Source organism: Aptenodytes patagonicus, chromosome Z, assembly GCF_965638725.1.
Source record: "Aptenodytes patagonicus chromosome Z, bAptPat1.pri.cur, whole genome shotgun sequence".
Classification (NCBI taxonomy): Eukaryota; Metazoa; Chordata; class Aves; order Sphenisciformes; family Spheniscidae; genus Aptenodytes; species Aptenodytes patagonicus.
The window spans coordinates 81,792,781-81,816,285 of NC_134982.1; the positions used below are offsets into that span (position 1 = coordinate 81,792,781).

General features: G+C 38.0%; 1 protein-coding gene across 2 annotated transcripts in view; it reads left to right on the forward strand.

Moving 5' to 3' along the window:
• The window catches only part of RASGRF2 (Ras protein specific guanine nucleotide releasing factor 2), a 142,480-nt gene that overhangs the window by 107,445 nt on the left and 11,530 nt on the right, over positions 1–23,505 (forward strand). For both annotated transcript variants that reach the window (XM_076362795.1, XM_076362796.1), the window contains exons 18-21: positions 1,956–2,062; positions 13,861–13,973; positions 22,352–22,412; positions 23,069–23,172. In XM_076362795.1, coding sequence (XP_076218910.1) covers positions 1,956–2,062; positions 13,861–13,973; positions 22,352–22,412; positions 23,069–23,172 — 385 coding nt within the window. The remainder of the gene's footprint in view (positions 1–1,955; positions 2,063–13,860; positions 13,974–22,351; positions 22,413–23,068; positions 23,173–23,505) is intronic.

The window sequence follows — 23,505 nt, forward strand, 5'->3', positions numbered from 1 at the left end:
TTTTTCAGTAAGATCCTGAAATTAATACCGCTCTTCTGTGCAATTTGAATGTTCTTGAGTACCTTTTCTCTTACATGATTTCACTTTTTGGTTAATGAAAAGATCTATTCAGTGACAGTAAGAACTACTGAGATTTCTTTTGCGTTCACCTTCAATATTCACTAACTTTTCTTTAGGTTAATGATATGACATAATTTTCTTAGTATCAGGAATGATACAATCCAGCGCTTTAAATGGTGGGGGTTTTAGGTGTTTTTTTATTCTTTTTGCAGCTAACTGAAAACTGTCTCTGTAGGTTTCTTTCTGTTTTCCTTCTAGCTTACTGAAACTTTTTTTCCTTAATGTTACTTTGATAAAGACTCCACTGCTTTAATATATAACTTTCATTGTGACTTTCATTCCTGCAGTTGTGACTAATTGAACAATTTATAATGTGCATGCCTAATTGCTTCTGCAAGAGGTTAACTGTGAAAGGCATAAAAAATGAATACACAAAATGTTGCCTAGGTTACCTTTTACTGAGTAAAGCCTCAGAGATTTTGTGTACTTTGCTGTTTATGGGCAAGGAAACTCCTGAATATGTTTTAATATGAAACTTCCTTTGATATTGAATCTTAGATGTCAACTACAGTGTAATATGCCATAGTTTAAAAAACTTCCATGAAACATAAGCATAGAAAATACATTTGTGGTTTGGGGTCCAACTTGCAGTAAAAGATGTAAGACTGCAGTTAAACTTCTTTTCCTGCTTATCTTTCCAAAAATATAGAGCAGCAATTTGGATTTTTTGGATTGTCTTTAATAAAAATAGAGCAAAACTAATACTAGCCTCTAAGAATACCTCCAATGAGTTTCTCACAGAATAAATAGAAGTTTAATCTGCATTTGCTATTTATAATAATACACAGGCTTTAGAACAGCTTTTATGCCAAAAAAATAGTAAAGTACTGGTCATATGGAAGGGTGTTTTCAGTTGTTCCTTGGACTCTGTACCGAGTGAAATTGAAAGCAGCACAGTGTAAGATCAAATCTAACAGAAACTTAGAAAAATGTAAACTTCTCAGGCCTATCTTCAGTTATCAATTTTTTTTTAAACTTTGGGGTTTTAATGTAATAATTTTATTATTATTAAAATAATGTAATCATTATTTCATCATACAGATTGTATTTATGATAGAGCTAAAGCAGAATGAGAAGAGAAAGAAGCGATAGTGTGAATATAGGAAGAAACTTTCTTGTTTGTTTTTAAAACCCTTTCTTTATAAGTAAACATTGCTGACTGAAAAAAAAAGTTGTCTTTACAAGATGTGTGGGGAAATGCTGCAGTTGGCAAATCTTTGTTTTAAGGCAGCTGGGGTTGTAAATGTGTTTTCTGTATACCTTCCCACTTTCTTGTCACCCCAGTGGTAAAAAACGAAATAGCTTATTTGAACAGCCTCTGCTGACTAGTAGAGCCTGTACAATACTGCTCTTACAAAGGAACATTTCTTGGTTTTAGCTTCTTCTCCTCTGTGTTTAAAGTACTATCGTCCCCTATTTCTTTACCACTTCTGAAATTTACCTCTTTCCCCTTTCTAAATGATACTCACTTTCCTTCTGTAATCTGCTTGATTATGGGCCCTGTACAGTTTTGGTCTAGTTCTGCTTTTTGCTGTTATTTTCTTCCATACTGGAGGGAGACCTGATGTTAATGATGCAGGCAAATATTCTTCATCTTTCTAAAACTGAATGCTGACCCAAGGAGGTGTCTGTATTAGTTATGATGGGCAGGGTTGTATTCTACTGATCTTGCAGAATTTCAGTAGTCTAAATGGTCATATCTGAAAGTCTATATAGGCATCTTTTCTTTTATTACACATAAATGTTCTATGAGCTTTCAGTTTACTGAAGTTATTCATACTGTATTCAAACTTTTGCTACCTCCATTAATTTTAATGTGTGTTTTTTCCGCACAGGTTTTAACAATTCTGAACGCATGTGCGACAAAGAGTTCATAATACGCAGAGCAGCCACGAATCGCGTCCTAAATGTTTTGCGCCACTGGGTCTCCAAGCATTCTCAGGTATTCTCCTGTTGCACCCTTCTCCTCTCCATCTGTAATATATCTGCATTCTCCCTACAAAATATTTTTAGGCAGTGCTGCTGTATAGTGTAGCGGAGGTCAAACGGTCTGAAAAGTCAGTGCTGGAAAGATAACATGGAAAATTAGCTTGTAAAAACACACTGTTAAGCAAGTGAAGAATCCTTCGTCTAGCCTTGCAAAGCTCTCCGGAAAATATCCAGCTACAACATTATTCCTGATAATATTGTGTGTGAGTGCTTTACTGTTGTAATATGTGTTGAAATACTAATGAACAGGTTGGATTAATCTTTCAGATTGTCAGTGTTCATGCTACAGGCAGCTTGGTTCAGTTAATTGGACTGAATGTGTTAAAATACTTGTGTTTGCATACAGATATTTATTTATTTGTTGTGAATCGTATGCGGAAAGAGGCACCAGTCCTTCATGTTGGTCCTTCTACAACCACGACAGGACTGTGGGTCTGATACATAATCATAAAACTGTGTTGGCAGAGGGAGGGGGGAAAAAAAATCTGAGTAGTTAGTAAAATTTCATGAATAGCCATGTCCTTTAAGCTGCCAGGTGAGGCAAATGTTGGAAGATTTTGGCATGCATGTAGAAGACTACCAGGAAAATTATTGAAAGAAGGGAAGGAGAGAAAGAGGGATGGAGAGAAAGAAGGAAGGAAGGAAGGAAAGAAAGAAGGAGGGAAGGAAAGAGAAAGAGTGAGAGCACTTTGGAAGCAAATGAAAGATTTTTGTTACACATTGGATAGATGGTACGTCATGGCAATTATAGGCTGCTTTGTCACTACATGCTAATAATCAAGAACACTTCATCTAAAAAGGGTTTATTGCACAGCTAACTGCAGCAATGTCAAACTCTCCTATGTCAAACTCAGTTCCCTTTTTTCCATGTGATAGGTTTAATTTTCATAGAGGTTAAGTTTGCTAGAGAATGAAGTCTTTAAGAAATGCACAAATGGGAAAATTCATTGTGTTTGAAAAGCTGAACAGCCCGGAAGAGATCAATAAAACCTCTCTTGGTATCATGAGAATGATTGAACATTTTTAGTTATTGGAAACAACCTATGTACACCAAGTTCTCTTTGACTACCTGCTAAATGAAAATCATTGCATGGCAAAATCTTGAGCTGTAACAGGAACAGCAGAAGTCTGTTATTACTGTTCTGTGTTATGGTAGTGTACCGTACATACTTACTGTGTCCCTGCCACAGTTCGTATTAAGTAATTGCTCTAAGTTGAGTTGACCCTCTATACTAATTAAAAGATGGTTAATTAATGTGGTTGTGAAAATGTTAGAAATCATCAGACCTTGGTCTACATTAAGCAACTGTCTACAACCAGGTAGGCTGAATTTTAAGTTTCAGAGCTGACCGTGATTGAGTTGTGATGATTCTCTATCATAAATACAAAGTAACTGGTAAGAGCGGAAGCATACTCTGTCATTGTAGCAATTTACCAAAAATATACTTCCTCTCCTTAAAAATACAAGTGTTCTCTGTTTCCATTTCAGAAGTACCAATGATATAACATCGTCCTGAATACTTTTGCACCTACTTTTGCATAATGTTTCCTATTAGCATTCTTTTAAAAATATTAAGAGGACAAAGGTAACGAGTAAAAATTCAACACTGTGCATTTTCGAAGTGGAAGCTATTACCTGGACTCTGTAGTCACTCACTGCCTTTTATTTTTCCCATGGCAAGGGTGGCATATTTTAATTCTCTAGCTCTCTTAATCCAGTATTCCAATATAGCAAATATTTTAAAATGCAAGGGCTTTGTCACAGAAAATAATGAATGCTACAGCAACAGAGCATGTAATCAGCTTTTTGTTTTGTTTATTTGTGAGAGTAGGGAGAGAGGACATAAGACCTCAGCAAACCAGAAATGACTGACTAGTTTCTGCCAAAAAAATATGGGACAGCACTGCTTTAAGGAAGGCAAGTGAAGAATTACTGTCTGGCCAAATAGTATGAAATGTTGGCAGTAAAGATGCATAGTCCTGGGAGAGCAGTAGCTCAGAGCCTCATTTTACAATAACAACACAAACTGCAAGCCAGAGAACCCTTAGCCACCAGTGTCCGGTGAAGAAATGCTTATTAAATTTCCAAAATGACAAACCAATGTAAGTATTAAAATTCTGTGAGATCAACAGACCTGCCAAAAACTTTATTACATTTTAAGGTATTTGCATCATTCTCTGGCCACTTAATGCATCTGAGACATCCTTCACCTTCATCAGCAGCCAAGGGCAGGTTTTATTCTCTTTAAAAAAAAAGAGTTAACAAAATAAGTTGATATTTGCAAAGATAAACATGCAATTCAGTATGCTTTGCTGATACTGTTTTCTCTCCACTTGGCTTTGAATTTGCTTTTGCTGCAAAAACTCCCAACATCAAATAGGCAATTTCTGTCCTCTGTTGGACAAGCTTCTTCCACTGTCTTGGTAGACTGTTTTCCTTGTGATGTGCCTGAGATCCTTGTGGTCATTGCTAGCCTGTGCCACTGTAAAAAGTGATCTGCTGCGCAGATTTTTTTTCTGCCAAAATGCCATTTCCTTATTACTAGATGTAAAGAGAAGCAAAGGCATTAGATGGGTAAACTGTGGGGCTTCTTTTTAGGGTGCAAGATGCTACTACAGACATGCTTAGTGTTGCAGCATGTGAGTAACTCTGCAGCATAGCTAACTCTGTTCTGGTGCTCTCTGATTCACCAGTGACAGTCAACTCTCTACAAGTTATTTGTCTGCCTAAATTATTGTACTGATTTATTGTGTTCTAGTGCCCAGAGCACATGAGGTGCTGCACAGTCACATTAGAGTGTGCGGGCTATGTTCAGAAATGTGTGCAATGTAAAGAGACTAATGAATAACCATCTGTTAAAAGTGCTCTTACATATATCATCCCACTTAGTTATTCCCTGCCCTCCATCCCTCCCTCTGGATCCCTTTGGCTTGCTTTAGTGTGCTGCTCTCAAGCGTATAATAACATGGGTCAGGGTTAGTGCATGAAGGAGGGATAGAGGAATTATCCAAACAAATGGTTCAAAGCCTTGTGTTTCTTCACTTTTCTCTAGCAAATCCTTGGCCAGGGTTTGAAGGGTCTTTCCTCTGCTGGGCTATGGAATGAATTTGCTTCCTATAGTATCTTGCAACTGTGTCAAAACCACAGTTGTGCATGTTTCAGGGTTGTTTTTTTGTTTAAAGCATGTGTCTTTTAAAATAAGTCTGAGCGTGGACAGTATTTAATATGTAAACCTGTCTGTGGCCAGAAAACAGAATCATTAAAATTAACAATTCAGCCTATCCAGTGAGGATGTGCTTTAATAAAGCAGTTTTGTTATGTTGAAATCATACTAAACAGTGCTTATAAAAAGGATTCATTATTTTTAAAACTTGGGTCATACACTGTAGGAGACTCACGTAAATTCCAAGTAAATATATAGTGATAATGTCAGATCTGCAGCCCTTTCAGGAGGGCAGAAGGAACTGATTAATGTTTCCAGGAGCTCCCAGGCACAGATAAAAAATGGGAAAAAAAATCCTCACATAATGTGACACAGACTTTTTGTTTTTACCACACTGAGGAAGAGGAATCAAACCTGTATTGCTCATCAGCCAAAACCAGCACAGTGTGAAAGATGGCTCATTTAGGTTTTCCAGGTTTTTTTATTTACACTTTTGTTCTTTTCATTCCCTATCCCTCCTCTTTTTTTCCCTCCTCTTCTCTGTCTTTTTCATTCAGCCACCTACAACCCAATAAAGCTTTCTTTTTGCCCAAAATAACAGCAGAATGTTCATGTTTACATTTTGTTTTTAAAATTTTATTGAGAGGAACAGCGTAGGATTCTCCCGTTGTAAACAATGAAGACACAAATGACAAGGCAGATAGTCATTGTGAAGACAAGAGCATTGATGGAAATGGAAAGGGCTCGCGAGTATAAAACTCCCACTGACTCCTCTAGAGATGGAAAAATAGGAAGGGAAAAGGAGGCCAAGAGGAGAAAGTCTTTGTATGATTTTCATTATCCTAGTGAGGTCTTGCAGCCTCATTTTCTTTGTTTAGCAATACTTTCATGTCTTTTATCTAAACACTTCATGTTACAAAATCAAGTTTTTTCTGCTTCTGTGGCAAGCAGATTGAAATGGAGCTTCTCCAAGGAGAGAGCTTTCGCATCTGCTGATGAAGAAAGAGAGGCTGGCTTCTCCAGACTTCCCAGTTTTGAATGACAGCTGGGTGCTTGTTCCCGTTGGCTTCTTTGAAGATCTCAGCAGGAATGACTTGGCAAATCTTAACTCTCTTACAAACTAGATGGCTGCCAGACAGTGTCAGTGAGTTATGAAGTTACCACAAGATCTGGGGAGAAGATCAAGGCTTGAATTTTGAGAGTATAGGTCATGATCTTGTGTCTGATGCCTGTCTTGCTCCAGCTGTGAAATAATCTACTGCAAGTAATTTTCTCGCTCATACCAACGAAGCTCTGTTGGGTTTTCAACAGAAGGTTTTGCAGATGTAGTTATTGATAGCACTTAGGGATTATGGAGGACACCTGTATACAGAGAATTGTCCAAGCAAAGATGATTTCAGTTAGTTAAAAACAGTTTTAGTGCATGTGAATTGGCCAATTCCATTCTGTACATTGGAATAAAAAATAAGATAAAAATTCCTTTATATGAGCCCCACTTGGCTCGTGTTTAAAGGCATAAAGTAATGAATATGATGCCTGGCAAAGTTATAGTAAGTTTATTGTAGAAATGTGAACAAATTACTTTTAAGCCACACTTACTGTACGATAGCAAGATGTGCTGTATTTTAACTACATTTCAAATAAACCCCTAGGATCCGTGGCCTCTGCCTTGAAACAGCAAAGAAATTTCTGGGGTTCTTTCTGAAATAAACAGATGTCATGATACAAATTGTGAACTGAAGAAACAGAGGGGTTGCCCCAGAGAGGGGCAGAGCAAGGGAACCCTGAGTAAGCCTTCCAGCATGCCGTTGGTCACTTAGTGAAGAAATCCAGTTGGCATAAACTTATGCCCTGTGCAGAATACAGTCATGCATTGAATAGTAATGCACTTAATTGTTGCTATGCTTCGTCCAAACGTCGCAGAAGCACAAGGGTTTGCTATACCATGACCCTTCAGGGAACATGAGTCATGCCCAGAACGGTAGCCAAGCTTGCAGTCAGTCAAACTAATTAGTGGTACTCTGGACCCACTTCTGCTGGAGCCTGACAGGTCCTTCTTCAGTGAGGTCTTTCTGCAAAGCTCTTGAACATACTACATCCCAGGACTTAGAGGCAGGGATGTCACATTTCTTAACTGTCCTGAATGCTTTAATCTGACAATACGTAATGGCTAGATTCTTCTTTCAAGGTTTCTTTGCACTACAGGGTTACACAGTGCTTGGATAAGGAGAGGTTTGTATTGTATGTGCCGAGAATTACTCAGTCATGCTATTAACGTAGCTTGTACTTTTAACCTGATTGTGTTCCATCAGGAGTGACAGGCTAATGTTGATACTGTAGAATTAGGACTGGCACTCTTCCCCAAATGATGACTGTCTCTTTGCACTTGAAACTAACTGGAAGACAAAGCTGTTGTCCTTTGCTTGCTTCTTAAAGTCAGACTTACTTCAAGTTCAGGGATGAATTTTCCTCATAGCCAGTTATAATATCTTTTGTCTTTGCCTTCCACATGTGTAAATGTTTTGCTGCAAGTGAATTTATAAACATTTCCCTCAGCACAATTGTATGTGATAGCTGAAGTGTGCCTTAATGCTGGAAAATGAAATATAGTTTTAGAGGGCTGCAGCACTGGGGTAACTCCAGTTAACTGAGATAGATTTTGATCTGCTCTGTAGAAGATTAAGAGTCACTCCACTGATGCCATTGAAATAACTACCTGTTTACACTTTTGCATGAGAGCAGATATATTAAAATTGTAGGGCAAAACCCATCTATTTAAAAATATTCCAAATTCCTTGTAAACAGTCCTGTAGTAGATCTCTCTCCTCTCCTGGATATCTCCAATACTGGGCTCCCAGCAGGATTTTATCATTAGCCCGTCACTTTGAAGTAATCAGTTATAGCCAGTAGCAATGCTAGTCTTTCTCAGTGTCTGTGCCCATCTGCTATTTTCAGTTTGCTGCTGCAGCTGGGGGCAAAGGACAATAAGTCTGCACACAGTATCTCCACTTCATATGAGTACTCACAGAGATGTCCAAAACCTGACTCTAGCTTTACATGCAGGTTTCCCTCCCTTTCATGTCTGGTGTTTTTAATCCTTCAATAGATTTTTTCTTCTCCCTTCGCTAATTTAACTCTTCCTTCCTCTCCTTCAGAGCATTTTCTCTTCCAGGTGCCTCTTAAAATGTTCCCATCTCCAGCTATTATGCAAAAGTCCCACCATTTGCTGTCTTTGCCTGACATTTCTTCTTACTGGGTACCTCTCCGGTTACTTCACCTTCTGTTTTAGAAATGTGACCACTTCTTGTTCTTTCCCCATGTTTCTCTTTTCTTCTCTCTGTTTCCATCTAATGCATCCCTCTTCAGTTTCTCTTATTTGTGGTTTATGGATTGAAGAATTCTCACTATGTAGTTATTCACAAGATGAAGAGGAGTGGCTAGGAAAAGATTTCAGTGCATCGAGCCTTCTTGCTTATAGTGATAATATCGGCTACATCTGGGAGCGTCTGTGGAAAGACCGTGGGCTGAGCGTGCCAAGGCTGGGAATCTGAATTGGAAAGCAGTCAGCTCCCTTCCTTTCCTGCTTGAAAAAAGGCTTCCAACCTGGGAGGCACTCTCAGTCAGCTGGCTAGAGCCGTCCCCCCATCTGTGACAAGCCCTGCCAGCTCGGGGTGTGATACTCAGGTGGGTGGCACGTTCCACCGATGCTGGCCAGAGCATCTGGAGAACTTTCCATTCTCGGATCTTCTCAGAGCATAATACTATGTAATAGAAAATTAGAATTAAAGAGAGAGAAACTAATAAAATGAGTCCAAATGCATTCAGAGAAGATTGTCATGAGGGAGTAGTGCTACATTTATCCTGACAACTCATATCCCTCCTCTCCTTCACATGGCAATCACAGGGTGCTGAAGCCAGCCTGCCAATTGGCTTTTTTTGCCTTTGTAAGCAGGTGCCTGAGGACTTGAAAAGTTGGCTCTAGTTTCAGAGCTGAACTTAGATGAGATTATTTTTACATGAAGCATGTAGGGTTATGTTGAAGTTGGATGATGCAACTGTATGAAGGGGTTCCCTCTAGAATTTCTTTGTGGTTTCTCCATGCACAATTCCTCCCCCTCTCCCCTCCTGCCCCTTCCTTCCCTCCCTCTGGTGTTTTCTGTAGTCCTTATCACTGCCATAATCAAATACAAATTAGGTTCTCAGGTTTTAGCTCCCTTTTATTTGTCTGGGTTATTCAATGTTTCCTCACATTGTTTAAATGAAGAATGTTTCCTTTCACTTAGGAAGATTTAAAGAAAGAGGGGAGGAAAAGCTTTTGAGGTTTCACTGAGCCCATGTCAAAACTTGAAGATTACATTCTCTGTATAAACCACTGATAGTAAATCTACATATTTCTGGTTGTACCTCACCAGCATAGCTAAGTTTTCTTTTTCTTGCTTTCTGCTGCCTCTGCTGCAGTCTCTTTTCTTCTGGTCAGTGATTCCAAATCCATCATCCCCCGCCTTTTTTTTTTTATCTTTTTTTTTCACTCAGCTGGATAGGTTGCTTCTGAAGCACTTCTCATACTGCAGCACAGCTTTCCTAGCTCCTCCTGGCAAGGGAATGTGCTTGCACTTTATAAAGAGAACATTGCTGTCTAATCCTATGCATGGCAGAGATCAACAGGCAGGTTATGAGTCTACTTAAAATGTAAACATGCTGATTTTGATGCTCTGTAGTTACAAAGGAGGCTTTTGCTTTCACAGTGCAGGTGGGTGACAGCAAAATTAATACACTTCTCTCTGTTGCTGCAGTCTTCTACTGCTGGAAACTTCATTAAGTGGTGCTGAACATGGTGCACAGTGCTTTTGATTGGTCGGGAACTTCATACATCCTATTCTTATCCTAGGTGACTCCAGGGCAGGCCTCCTACTTAACTCATCAGCTGTCATTTTTTGTATATCTGCACATTTCATAAGTGGTTTTGCAGTATAAATATTAAATAAATAGGGAAGAAATCTTTTCCCATTACTGATAGTAATGGACTTAAAAATAAAAGTTTAAATTTTGCTTGGGAATCTTAGTTAATTTCTCTGCTTAAGTCAAATGAAAATCTGAATAAGACGCACAAATCTTTAGGCTACAATGGACTCTAAAATGTATTAGAGGTATGTGCCCTCTCATGGAGGAATAGACCACTGTCAAATTGAAATGTGCCTGCTGGAAAATTGAGTGGTTCTTGTCTGACCAACTGTATTCCTTCTGTGATATGTAAATTTCAAGTAAAAGTCTCTTTGAACGTTGGGGTAGTCTAACACATGCAGCAATTTAAACGTAAGGCAGTATAGCGGGTTTACTCAGCCTTGCAAGCCTTCACTGCTGAGGATGGTGTCAGAGTCTTGTTGCGAGCCGTTCCAATGGCTGGAAGAAATAGTGAAACGTATTAACAGGTTATACAATAGATAAAAATGTCACAAAAGTGGTCTAAAATTATATACAGAGATGTGATATACATATAGACAATATATCTAGACCTATATATAACTACATATAGATCTATATGTGCCTATACTTTAAATAGATATAATATACATGTCATATATTAATATATATTCATATGTAATGCCCATAATACAGATAGATATAATCTGCATGTATTTACGGTTATTTATTTATAAATTATATTTTGAATTGGTTGCTAAGTGTTTTGGTGTTTGTATAATTCTCATGTTAACATTTCTACGTAGAGTTAAGTATATGTACATGTTTAAGTTCAATGATTTCCCTAGATTTTTTATATATTGCTCATCACACTAGAATCTCAGTGCCCCCTAGATCATGAACTTTGATGGAAAAATAGATTAGCTCTCCAGTTTTCTTCTGAATCCCACCTTTTTTCATTTTTTTTCTCCTCACATTGTAAGAAGCAGCTGGCACATTGCTATAAAAAAGAATACCTCCAGGCACAAAAAAGAGATTTTGGGCAGTAAGACAACAGCTGCAGAAATTGCATGGACATAGGGCAAGGTCTGTCCTGTGGGAAGGCTGTGCTGTGAAGTGACATCTAGCTGCGGTCGGGCTGGTGTGGAGGTGTGACAGCAGCTGGGACTGAAGGGGTCACACAAACCAAAGCATCCTCTGTCTATAATACCTAATCAGTCCCTATCATCCACGATAGTTTGGGCTGGCTACGCTAATAAAGGGTCTAGGACTTCTCATTTTTCTGAGGTTAGAGAAGTGGATTTTTCCACCGTGAAGTTTCTTCCAAAGCCAGTGTAATTGAAGTGGGAGATCGCTCTAACCCTAGGAACGAAGTGTTCATATAGCTTACCAGTATCAGTTTTTCCAGCGATTCCAGAACTACTATCTTGTGGAGATTACTCCTCAACAAACATGTTTTGCTGTTAACTTACAATGTATTAATTCTCATTACTTACAAGAATTAGCTTGTAAACATGCAAAACTGAAAGTACTTAGGTTTTGCTGAGTCTGATATTCATAGGTGAGGTTTCCCCATCCTGATTCACAAATTAAATAACTTAAAATATAGACTCTTTTTAGTGATAAATTTAGTTCCAATAAAGCAAGACTTCTTGAGAAAAATTATCCTGTAATGAAAATAATCAATATAAGAAAAACATACATGGAGGTAAAATCATGATCATGTTGTTGAGATATGCCCATTTACAGTGGCAGGTGAGAATTTTACCCAACATGCTAAATGAGGATGTTAGGTTTGTCAGCTCTTGGATACCTTCTCTGTTCATTGATGATATTTTTGCAGCATGACTAGCAAAGATACCCAGCTTCTTTTATAGAATGGCCACCATCAAACTATGGGACATACAATACTATTATTAATTACACTGGTTGCTTAAACTTGTGCAGACTCAAGGTTTCTTCTTTAGCTAAATTTTGATAGTTTCATACTCCAAATGGTTTTCTTTTAAAAAGCACTGGAGCAAACATACTCTCATGTAGTTTAGTTACATTCCTCATGCTTTCAATGATTAGGCCCATTTCCATACCCTAAATAAATAAATAAAAATCTCTGTCTTCTTTTGCAAACAGGCTAAAAGAGTTCCTAAAGGATGCATTTTGGACAATGGCTGCAGAAAACTCATTTTATAAAACAAAAACAATGCAGTACCTGGAACTATTTTTTTGCTAGATTTTGAGGCATATGTAACGATTCAAAGCCTAATACTGCACAGCTTCCTGTTCTCCAACATCCTCTAATATGGACAGACATCACAAAAAACTAAGACACAGATACTGGCTGGTTTCAAAGTATGAATTAGCTCTGGCCAAGTTGAGAAGACTTTTGAAGGGTAAAAAGGGATGCTTTTAACAGGAGGGAAATGCCTAGGGCATTGCTCATGGGTGACAGCAGGGTATTTCTAAGCGCTGACATTTTGAGCAATAAGCTTTCTCAAAAAGTGCTGTAAGCGTGGCTGTGACACCACTTTCTTTAATGAACGTGCATCCTCCTCCTCGTCTTAAGTATTTCATCCCTTTTCCAAACTAAGCATCACCTTCCTTTGTGACTTTGGTGCGCTCTGATGCTCCCGCGTCCCCTCAAGTGAAACGCATGGTGTGAGGACATGTGTCTTCACCAGGAGTGGTTCTTCTCAGAGACACGTATCTCCAGAAATTCTGTCCATTTAGGACCCTGTCGCAACAGAAAGGGTTGTAGCTGATTCTTTGGAAAAATTAACATTTCCCAGTTTCAATAACTTTGTGGCTTCCGTTCCCATGGAAACAAGCAGGGCTTGCCACAAACATGGTCTTGCTTGCAAGTAACTGTGGGTTACCAAGGAAGATCTATGATGCACTAGATGACTGAAGGTTTTGGGTTTAATTTTCTTACTGAAATGCTAGCTTTGAGCTCAATAAAAGCATTTTTGGAGTCTACTCCTCTAAGTTCCCACCTTAAAGTTCGTACATTGTTCTATTCTTTGATTTTGTCCAATATCCAAGATCAATAGAAATGGTTGTTGGGTTTTCCTGTGTCAGATATCAGTCTGCCTCAGAAATAATTAAAATGCTGAAGCTCTTACGTGCAGTGCCAGAGAGCACTAGTCTGATTTACCGAGCTTATTAGGTTGAGTACTCCACTATGTGGAACAAAAAGCAGACCTTTCCAAAAGGGTGAGTATGAGATAAGAAATGCCAGAGTGGAAAACAGATAAACAGAGAAACTCAAGAAAACAGTGAAAACAAAACAGTGTCCAGCCTCGCTAGGCAGTGGTCTCAGTATTACAATTAAACTGTTTTTCCGCTTTTATAGACATCACAGGAGAAGAGAGGATAAGGCATTTTGTGGGTATTCATGAGATGCGGTTCTTACTTCAGAAGAGAAAAGTTAAGTGATATGCCCATTTGCACACAGAAGATAAAGGTCAGAAAAGGAGATAAATTACAGCCTTTCAGGCTCCCACTTTTCTAGCCTGTTCACTGCAACAGCTTTCCAAGTTTTCTAAATATTTTCAAACCTAATAGCAAAAAAAAAAAGAAAAAAATAGGCAAAACTCACAAAAGTATATCCATTCAGTTATTTGATCAACATTGTCAAAACAAAAGGAAGTAAAATTGTTTTCCTTTGTAGGATTTTGAGCTGAACAATGAGCTGAAAATGAATGTGTTAAATTTGCTGGAAGAAGTTTTGAGAGACCCTGACCTTCTACCACAAGAAAGGAAAGCTACTGCGAATATACTGAGGTAAATATCTTTCTAATAATTTAGTATGTTAACTATAGCATGTGAAATAGGGGATCATGTATCATAGAGTTCACAGGGTTTGGTTTTTCTCCGGAGTATTTAATTTTGGAGGATTACTAGGTGTTTCATTAGCTATAAAAGTGTGTTTTAAGTTCATTCATAAAAATACCTGTATTAGAAAATTTTGCTGGAGAACAGCTGGCAGCCATAGGTTCAGTCTTTATGCAGCAGGGAAAAATGCTGCCCAGTAAAGCAACAAGACCACTCACTATCATACCTGAGGAGCTCGTATCTCAATAATGAGCCAACCACTCTGCTAAGCTCATGATGATAGCCTAACGTATCATGACATCCTAACAAGACCATGCTTGCACCTTCCCTTGTGTTGACACCATGTCCAAAGTTCTTTGAGTAGCTTACAGGGAGGAATTCTTGCTTTGTGCCATGAAATAAAAGACCTTTAAGCTTCTGCATAACCAGGACTGTTTAAATTAGGGTCAGAACACCATAGTTTGTTACTTAGGTATTACAGAATTGAGTGTCTAGTCATGCCAAAGAGACAAATCTTTATATGCATTTATCAGTGAAAATAATTTTGTCTACTAAGTGTGAATATTTTATAGTAAATTATTTTCATGTAAGTTGTTCTACATTACTGAGGAGCAGTAAACATTTAAAGACTAGGCAGTTGTTAAAATAAGATACAACATAAAAACACAGATAAATCTATGACGCGCTTTGTTAGTATTTTTGTAAGTATTCTGCTGGAAAGTCAATAAGGGTGCAATAAATGCAGTGTGTCTGAATTTTCTAAGACCATTTGACAGGTTTCCCCATCAGATACTTACATGAAAAAGAATGTCAGAAGAATGAGGAGAAAGTTGTTGACCTGGAGGGAAAAAAGTCAAACAAAGGATAAGAAATGAAGACAAGTTCTTAATAAAAGCACTTCATGTCAATGGGATCCTACTTAATTTTTACATAAATAAAAATAAACCTTTTAAATTATACTGCATGTACTGTTATTCAAAGTAAAAATAGTAAGTTTGTTTCATGTATTTCCTTGGAAGAAACAGCAAGCAAGAAGAGCAAAAAGGATTAGGATAATGGGGTTTAATAATATGTGTGACAGCAAAGGTTCTGTCAGATTGCTCTCAGGCAGAAAAATTACCTTAAGACCTTTAGCTTCTTAAGAAAATATGAGAAAATAAACCTGGATTGGCTGTTTCTGGCAAAGTAGTGGAATAGATTTATAGGCCTTTAACATACAAGTTTGTTAGCTGTATCCAGTTTCCAATTAGCCAATTTCCATTAGCTGTTGCATCAAAAAATGGGACCTTGGTAATTAAGTGTAAACTGTGAGTTGCCCCAGTTTGCATCCTTTTACTGCTGTTCTATGAAATGGTAAGTATTGTTTGTCCTCTCTTTCCTTCTAGCACTTACTACTTTAGTATCTGAGCACACTGTATATACATCTGAGCACAGTGTAAATTTCTTTTGCAAAAAAGAAAAAAAAAGGTTAAATTCTGTAAGAAGTGAAAATTCTGAAAAAGTTAAATTTTTTAAAAACTGAGAAAAGGGGAAAATAAAAAGCAAAAGGAAGGAGTAGTGAAATAAAACAATACTCAAAAATAAAATTCTAGTAAAAATGAAAAAATATGCATAGCAATGGAAATAAAAGTTAATTAAAAATAATCTCATTTAAAATATTCTGTAGAAACAGATTGCATTTTTTAAAATCCTTCTTTCGTAGCCGTTATCACCACAGTATTTCTGGAAAGTATTATGGCACTTTACAAGCAGGCAAGTAAAGCATGAATAAAATGACCTCTCCAAGTTCTCAGTGGGATTTTCTGTTGCAAACAGGTAGAGAATGAAGATTTCCTGAGATATGGTCCTCAGCCAAGCCATCTTTCATCAGGGTTTGCAGCTATATACCCTAATCCTGCCAGATTTTTCAAACATAGTTTGATTATAGATTTGGTCATACCGAACCATAAGTACTTGGTTACATCCCACAAACTAGCACTGAAAAAAGAGCCATTGGTGGCTCAGCATGCAGGACTAGTCCTTTTGACTAAATGCTGCATGGATGTCCCACTTTCCTTCAAAATGAGGCTTGAAATTTAAGCCATGGCTAACATTGGTTATCAAAAATCCGTTACTGCTTTTCAAGACTGCCAATGCTGCTGGTATATATGCATGCTGGACAATGCGTTATGTTGAATATTTCAATACTAATTCAATTTCAATACTATTTCAACACTAAGTCCCGTAAGCATCAGTGACACAGTATTGCTGTCCCAAGGTTTCAGAAAACTGCTGTGTTCCATTTTCTGTAGCAACCATATTTCAGTAGCAGCTGAAATTACTCCTATGTCCTATCCATGTGTTTATTATATACACAAACCACCCATAAACTTTCAAATAGAAGTTGTTGCATAAGTAAACTTTCAGATAGAAGCTGTTGCATAAATACAACTTTCATAATTTAAACTGTGGTTAAGCTGCAGTCAACAGGACATCAGGATATAGTCTCCAAGTTAAAAATGTTATCACATAAAACAAACTGTCCCAAAGTCTTACGCTGAGCCAAACTGTAATCTGAAGCTTCTGGGCTTGTTCTCCAGCCACACAGGAGGCAGTTACTTGCCAGGCATGTCAAATGCATTAACAGTTAGTTGGTAAGGAGAAATTAATTCTCCGGGAATGGGAACTGCTTCAGTAACCTTGTGAGAAAGAGTATATCGGCACAATTCTGATTTTGGACAAAAAATCATTCAGCTGGGATGAAATACACAAATGTGTCATATATCTCATCCTTTTGCTGAAAGGAGGAGCTCTAGTTCTTAAATCGCCTCAGGAAAATGGGTTGTCTGGTAATTAAGAGTAGTTTCCAAGCTTTCAAAAAGCACTGTAGTTATTCCTGAAGATTTATTCTCAGCAACGCTATATAGTTAACTGAGAAGAGGAAATTATAGGATTTAAGAAATAATCTGCAGTTGAATGGAGTTGTTTGTGTGTAACTACAGATCTGTGGTAATGACACAGGGGTGCGCGTTCCTTTACTCTTCCAAAAGCCTTCATTTTTATTGCACATTAGGAATATTTATAAGCTTTAAAAAAACTGATCAAGTTGCTAGTCCTAAGCAGTGACCAGCTGTCACATGGAGACTGTGAACACACCATTCTGGCTGCCTCAGGAACAGTCTCAGCTATTGGGGCGGGAAGCAGGAGTCCCTCTGGTCCTCCACTTATCTTGTTAGTGGATTCAGAGGTGGAACCAACTCCAGACTGTTCTTTAAAAACTTTACTTTTTAATAATTCAAAATATAAAACTGAGGAATAGTTTCTATCAGGAGGGTTTAGCTTTTCTGGCAGGTTGAAAAGGTCCTTGCTCAATTCTGGAGCTGATTTCATGAAGAATGAGAAACCAACAGAGGCAGAAGAGACAATATCCACATGCCTGCCTCCTATCTGACAATACAATTGTATGAACCCAGTCGGTAACCAGGTTTCTAGTGCCAGAAGAACAAAGTTTTTTCTATATTTGCACTAAAAACAAAGATACTGCTTCTGGTGCAAAAAGAGGACATGGCGACACGGAAATGGTTCTTTCCCTGACATTCTTGCCTGATGCCTCCCATGGTGCTATGGCTGGTTGTGGAAGTAGTTCAAAGCAAACATTGAACACGCTCTTCCCTAAGCTGGGAGAGTTTTCTCTGTTACTTGTCTCTGAAGATTACTATTTATTGTAGCAGGGACAACAAAGACTATGTTCCTCTTGACCAGCAACTGCTAAGCTTCAAGCAAATGCTCCCATACTGCACTGAGACATTGTGAAGAGGCACCATGTTCTACACCAATGTATCATTGTTTTCTTTTTTTCTGCATCAGATTACAGATTTTCTATCATTTGCCAACATGGCGGATTACAGTCAATGTTCTGAATGTTAAGAGAAGGCATGTAATGGAATAAAGTTATTTCTTGAGTTCCTTGAACCATCCATAGGTTATAATGACAGGGTGAGAGGAAAGGGACTTCCTCTCTGCATTGACTGAGAAAAAATTCTTTGGTGGGACCCACTGTGTCTAACTGAAGCACCTAACCATGAAACAAACTGTAGACAGCTAATGAAGCACTCCTTCCAAGGTAACTGCCTATCACGAAGGAGATTCTGTCCACCAAAATTGTCTAAAATTAGGTATCGTGACTGTTCCTCCAGAGATCATAGAAGACACCTTCCTTTCTCAGACAATTACAGAACACAGGCAGTGACTTGCGGAGGATGTGAATCCCACCCTGGATGTCCTAAAGATCTAGAGTCTTTCTTGTTGTAGAAGTGTGTAGAGGTGCTCCCAGGTATTGTGTTCCTCTTTTGGTTCACGTGAATGGTTTGGAGAAATGTCTCATTTGGAGAAATGCTACTCCGTCCATCACCACTACATACCCATCTCTTTGGAAGGATGTTATCTTTCTGGTTTTCTTCTAGATGGAGGGCATTCGTCTAATACTACATAGAGGATGGATATAAATTACCCACCTAGAACTGAAGAGCTTTTTTACTGTTATTAGAAATCAATTTGTTTGAAGACTTTTGACAGCGTTCTTTTTTACGTGAAAGCACAGATTTGTCATAACTGGAAGTTCTGATGAAACTTTCATTCAAAAGGCTTCCCTGCGACAGGATGAAAATAGGAAGGAGGGGTGAGCCAGTTGACATGCCCCTCATGATAATAGTCATTCACCCAATTGCTAGGTGAGTGTCATAAAATAGGCTTTTTAGTTGTTCTGAAGAGGTGCTTGCTGCAGGCTTTTATATCTTAAAGGCCTTGCCATATCAAAACATGTAGTCTATCAGAATTCCGGTTTGCCAGTCAACCCTCACTGTAGGTCCTGGCTTCCCCACATTTCAGTTTTCGTAGTCTATTCTTGACTCTGAAAAATAGAGGAATTCAGAGTGCAGTTAGGAAAAGCATTTCTTATCATAAATTCATTGTTCAAACACTCGTTTAAGAAAGTTCATGCTTTCTGAGCCTACGTATGGGTATATTCCATGGACCATCTCCTTGAAGGATATTTGGTACAAATATCTCTTTTTACAAACTGACCTAGCCTTTGAGTGTATGTGCACATATGTGCATATAAATTTCTTGGAAAATCAGTCCCTTTGTCAGCAGAGATTAGAGGAGGAGGAAAGGTTGGTTTGTATTCCAAAGATGATATGGTCAGCTCTGGGAAAGACTCTGTGTAGAATATGAATGGCAAGGAAAGTGTTTATGAGAGATACTGAGCTGCTTCATGCCTTCTTGAGTCATCAAACAGAACAGCTGGTATTCCTTGCGTGATAAGATTTTTGTTGAATGGACTGACAGGGTTTCTCTGCAGGGTAAAAAAGCTGCTTTTTCTTTTTATCAATATCTGTTCTGAAAGCTATGCAAACCTACTGAAGTATGTTTTGCTTGAGATTTTATCAGCCTTATTTACTAACCCCTGAAATCTAGGTAAAATTTCATTGATGGTGAAGCAGGAAGATGTAAAGTTCAGACTGAACAGCAGTGAATAACTTCGATAAATAGTCCTATCTGGAGAAAAAAAGGGTGGTTCAAGAAACAATTCCTCCTTCTTCTTCCTCAGAATAAATGTAAATGAAATCCAGGAATATGCAGAGGTCAAAATTTGATGGATGACCAATTTTCTGCCTTGTATGATCTCACCAGACAATACATTTCAGGCTCTATAATTTACCTCAGCTTTTAAAATATTTTATATACCATAAAGGAATGAGGAGACAGATGTTAGTATTTTCTACTAGAAAATTATTTTAATATTTGGACTGGTCAAGCATGAAGAATAGCTTAAGTGAGAGAGAGGTCTAATCTTAGCTGCTGACTCTAAGAATTAGAAAATCATTTATTGTATATTTACTTCCTTCATTTGTAAGGGTAATGATGGAGGTGTCACCCCATTCAGTCCTCCCTGAGAGGGATACTGTTAAACAGTCCGGCAGAATCTCTCCTTACCTTTGCTTTGTCTCATAACTGTTTTCACATTTACCTGTGCTTCTTACCCAGCTTCCAGGAGGCTCTCCAAGGAGTGCAACGGTAACTCCCCAAGCAGAACTGACCAGCTCAACATATCTTCCTAGATCTCTCTTAAAACTAGGTATCCCAAAGCTGACAACAGTGCAGACTGAAGTGGAAGCTACTATTGATGCTATCAAAGAGTAGCTTTATCCAGTCTAGAGATGTGTTGTCCTCTGCAGGTTTAAATGTAGAGCAATTATGGATAAAAGGAGAATTTTTTTAATGGGACCACTGTGTTAGAGAAAAAGCACCAGTAACCTCTTTAGAATGAGGGATTGGAAGTCTACATAAAATGTGAGATGTCATGTTAGAGAGTATCAGGAAGCAAAGATGGAGAAAAGTTAGGTATTTTTAGCCTTTTAAGAATCTCATGTTTCCTGTTTTATTTTGTATTAAGCAAATACAATCATTTCTGTATCAAAGATGAGAACTCCAGGCAATATGAAGTTATACGTAAGGAACTCAAATGATGAGTTTACAAGATTACTGAGAATACTTGGGGCAGAAGGGCAAGTCCTCTCTTTCTTTTATTGCCAGGAAGCTCATGCTCTTGTCTACAGTGAACAATACCTTTCTGCAGGCAATCAGTCATGAGATACAGCACAAAATAAGCTGCTCAGGAAAGACAGATTGCCAGTGTATTTACAGTTACTGAGGCCGCACACTTATTATCTGGAGAAGAAGCCTAGGGTTTTCCTGAAGAAGTAGACATTCAAGACTTGGCACGGCTTGCCCATCAGACATAAAGTGTTTCCAACTCCTATGAAGAAAGGGGCATTTTGTGTGGATTTGATAGGCTGAAAATGAAGGCAAGGAGGTTTTGTAGGTCCTTTGTGAATCTGCATTTGATTTTAACCTAGCCCTCCAACTTGGCAAACCAAAAGGAAACAACAGCAACCCACAACAGAAGAACCTAGTGTACTAAGCATTAACACTTCCTCCCCACCCACATAGTACAAATTCCGTATCTTACACTCATAGCTAAAGTCTCCAGGCAATGTAATTCTTTTCTTTTAACCCTTTCCCCAGCTGGTACATGGAAAGTCTGTTACTGCAGAGTGCAAAAATAAAGAATTGGAGGGACCATGAGAAAATACCTGCTATGCTTTCTGGAATGATCAGTAGGACTGGATCTTCTTTGAAAATGGTCATCTAAACTTTCCTTGAAAATTCAGCTGATGAGTATTCTACAACTTCTGCAGAAAGCCTGTTTCAGTGCTCACTTATACTTGGAATTGGAAAAGTGAACTTAATGTTGAAACTAAATCTCCCCTGATGCGAATCGGTCCAGTGACTTCTTGCCATATCATTGGTGTCTTTATAGGCAGTCTTTTATGTACTGACATACTGTTCTTTCTCCCTAAATCTTCTCTTTCCTATATTGTATAAATCCAGTCTATTCAAGGTTTCTTTGAGTCTGTATTTTCCAAATGAAGGGGTAAGATCTTAGAATTATGTGCCAAGATACTACATCAGGGTAGTATATAAATAATCACAGGTTTTCTATAGCAGAATTGGAAGCATGGATTAACACTTGTATTACTGAAAGCAAATCATGTACTTGCTACAAGTAAAATCTGCTAGCAGTTTGTTGTCTATTTCCACACTCACAGCTCTTTGTGTGGAATATTGAATAGGACAGTGTAGTGCCAATAAACAAGAACACTTCCCAGTGAATCACTCTTTTATGCATGCCTATTTTGCTGTCTTTTCTTCACTTCTCAAATGTTGATTTTTCAAACATTTCCCCAAAATATCATTTAGCACGGTAGTTTAAAAATCAGAGAAAAGGCTTGAGATGTAATTTTCCACCTTTAGGTTTCCTAGGGCTATTCAGGATAGAGAGCTTTTGATTAAATAATATTGTTATTGTGTTGTGTTTTTGTGTTGCCAGTCCAGTTCTTGAAAAGGGAATTTTCCTTTGTCCACCAAACTTCTTTGCACTAAAGTCAAAGTGGCATAGATGTAGAAACCTTATCGCTATAATCAGCAAATAAGTACAATAGTTATTGTCATTGACCATTCTACAGTATATGCTGTTCTTAGCTCAGAGATGTTAAGCCTCCGTGACCATCATTTTACCTTACGTGACTCTGATGTTGTACCATTTTGTACGCTTTTACTTAAAACAAGACATTAGATTTTAGGTACCAGATTTTTTTTTCTTTACATCATCAACTGCAGTCTTAGGATTTATTTTAGATAAACATGATTGCCTATCTGTGATAAGGTTTTCTCATAACCATAGACAACTTTATTTATAAAGGATGTTCTGCTACTTAATTTTTCAGGGCTCTTTCTCAGGATGATCAAGATGATACCCATTTAAAAATAGAGGACATCATTCAGATGGTAAGTTCATCTTGAAATTTAAACATAAATACTCCTATAGAAAGGTTGTGGGTTTAAGTCAATAAAACATAGCACAACTGCAACTTTACAACTCTGGACAGAAATACTGTTCTTTTATATCAGGAATGTACATTTCAGTTTAGAGAAAGTAAGAATTTGGAGCCCGTATCAAAGATGAACAGGTCAAAACTTTAGGATTTGGATTTAAATCACGATGGAAAAAAAAAAAGGAAAGATATTAATATATATGAAATGATGAGTGTCTGCCATCTCAGCTGCCATCAGAACCATAGCTGGCCTTGACTGGCAATGCCCATCCTCCAACTGTAGTCACCGCCATCTCATAAGTGCATTGCATTAATCCAAAGAAGAGTGTGGGCAATGAACTGGGTGCAGAGTGGTTATGTGGAAAGTAACGCAGAATACAGACTTGACGTACTTACTCATGACTTGGTATGTGCCTGTTTTCCTATGAGTTTCCAGCCTGATGTTTACCCTTATGTTGTTAGCAATTTTTCTTAATTCTTATTTCTTTGTAGCAAAGAAGTTAATTACAACTCTGTGTTGAAAGTCCTTATGAAGTTCTTAATACACTGTTCTTTGAAATGTCCTTTGGTGCAAAAAGAGATCATTAAGTGTTCTCCTTATTTTTGCAGTCAGATTGTCCAAAACCAGAGTGCTTTGAGACTTTGTCGGCCATGGAGCTTGCAGAGCAAATAACTCTCTTAGATCACGTAGTTTTCCGAAGCATACCGTATGAGTAAGTGTTCTCCTACGAGTGACTGAAGTGAGTACGGTGGATGAGTTACTGACTGGCAATGTTAGGCACTACACTAATTCATGCTACTGACAAAAAGGTTTGCATACATAACAGGATAATGTCCTTCGGCTGTTTGTATCATTGCCTCTGACTCCCTTGTAGTTTGATCACATTTTGAAAGACTGAGTTCTTAGCTAAGAAAAAAAATCTGTGATCTGAGGCTCTGGACTAGTGAAGGGTGAATATAGTCTGGAAGTGCTGAGTCTCTAGGGAGAGAGTGTCAAATCAGCTTCATTCATACAGCAGTTTAACATGGATATAACCACATAAGCT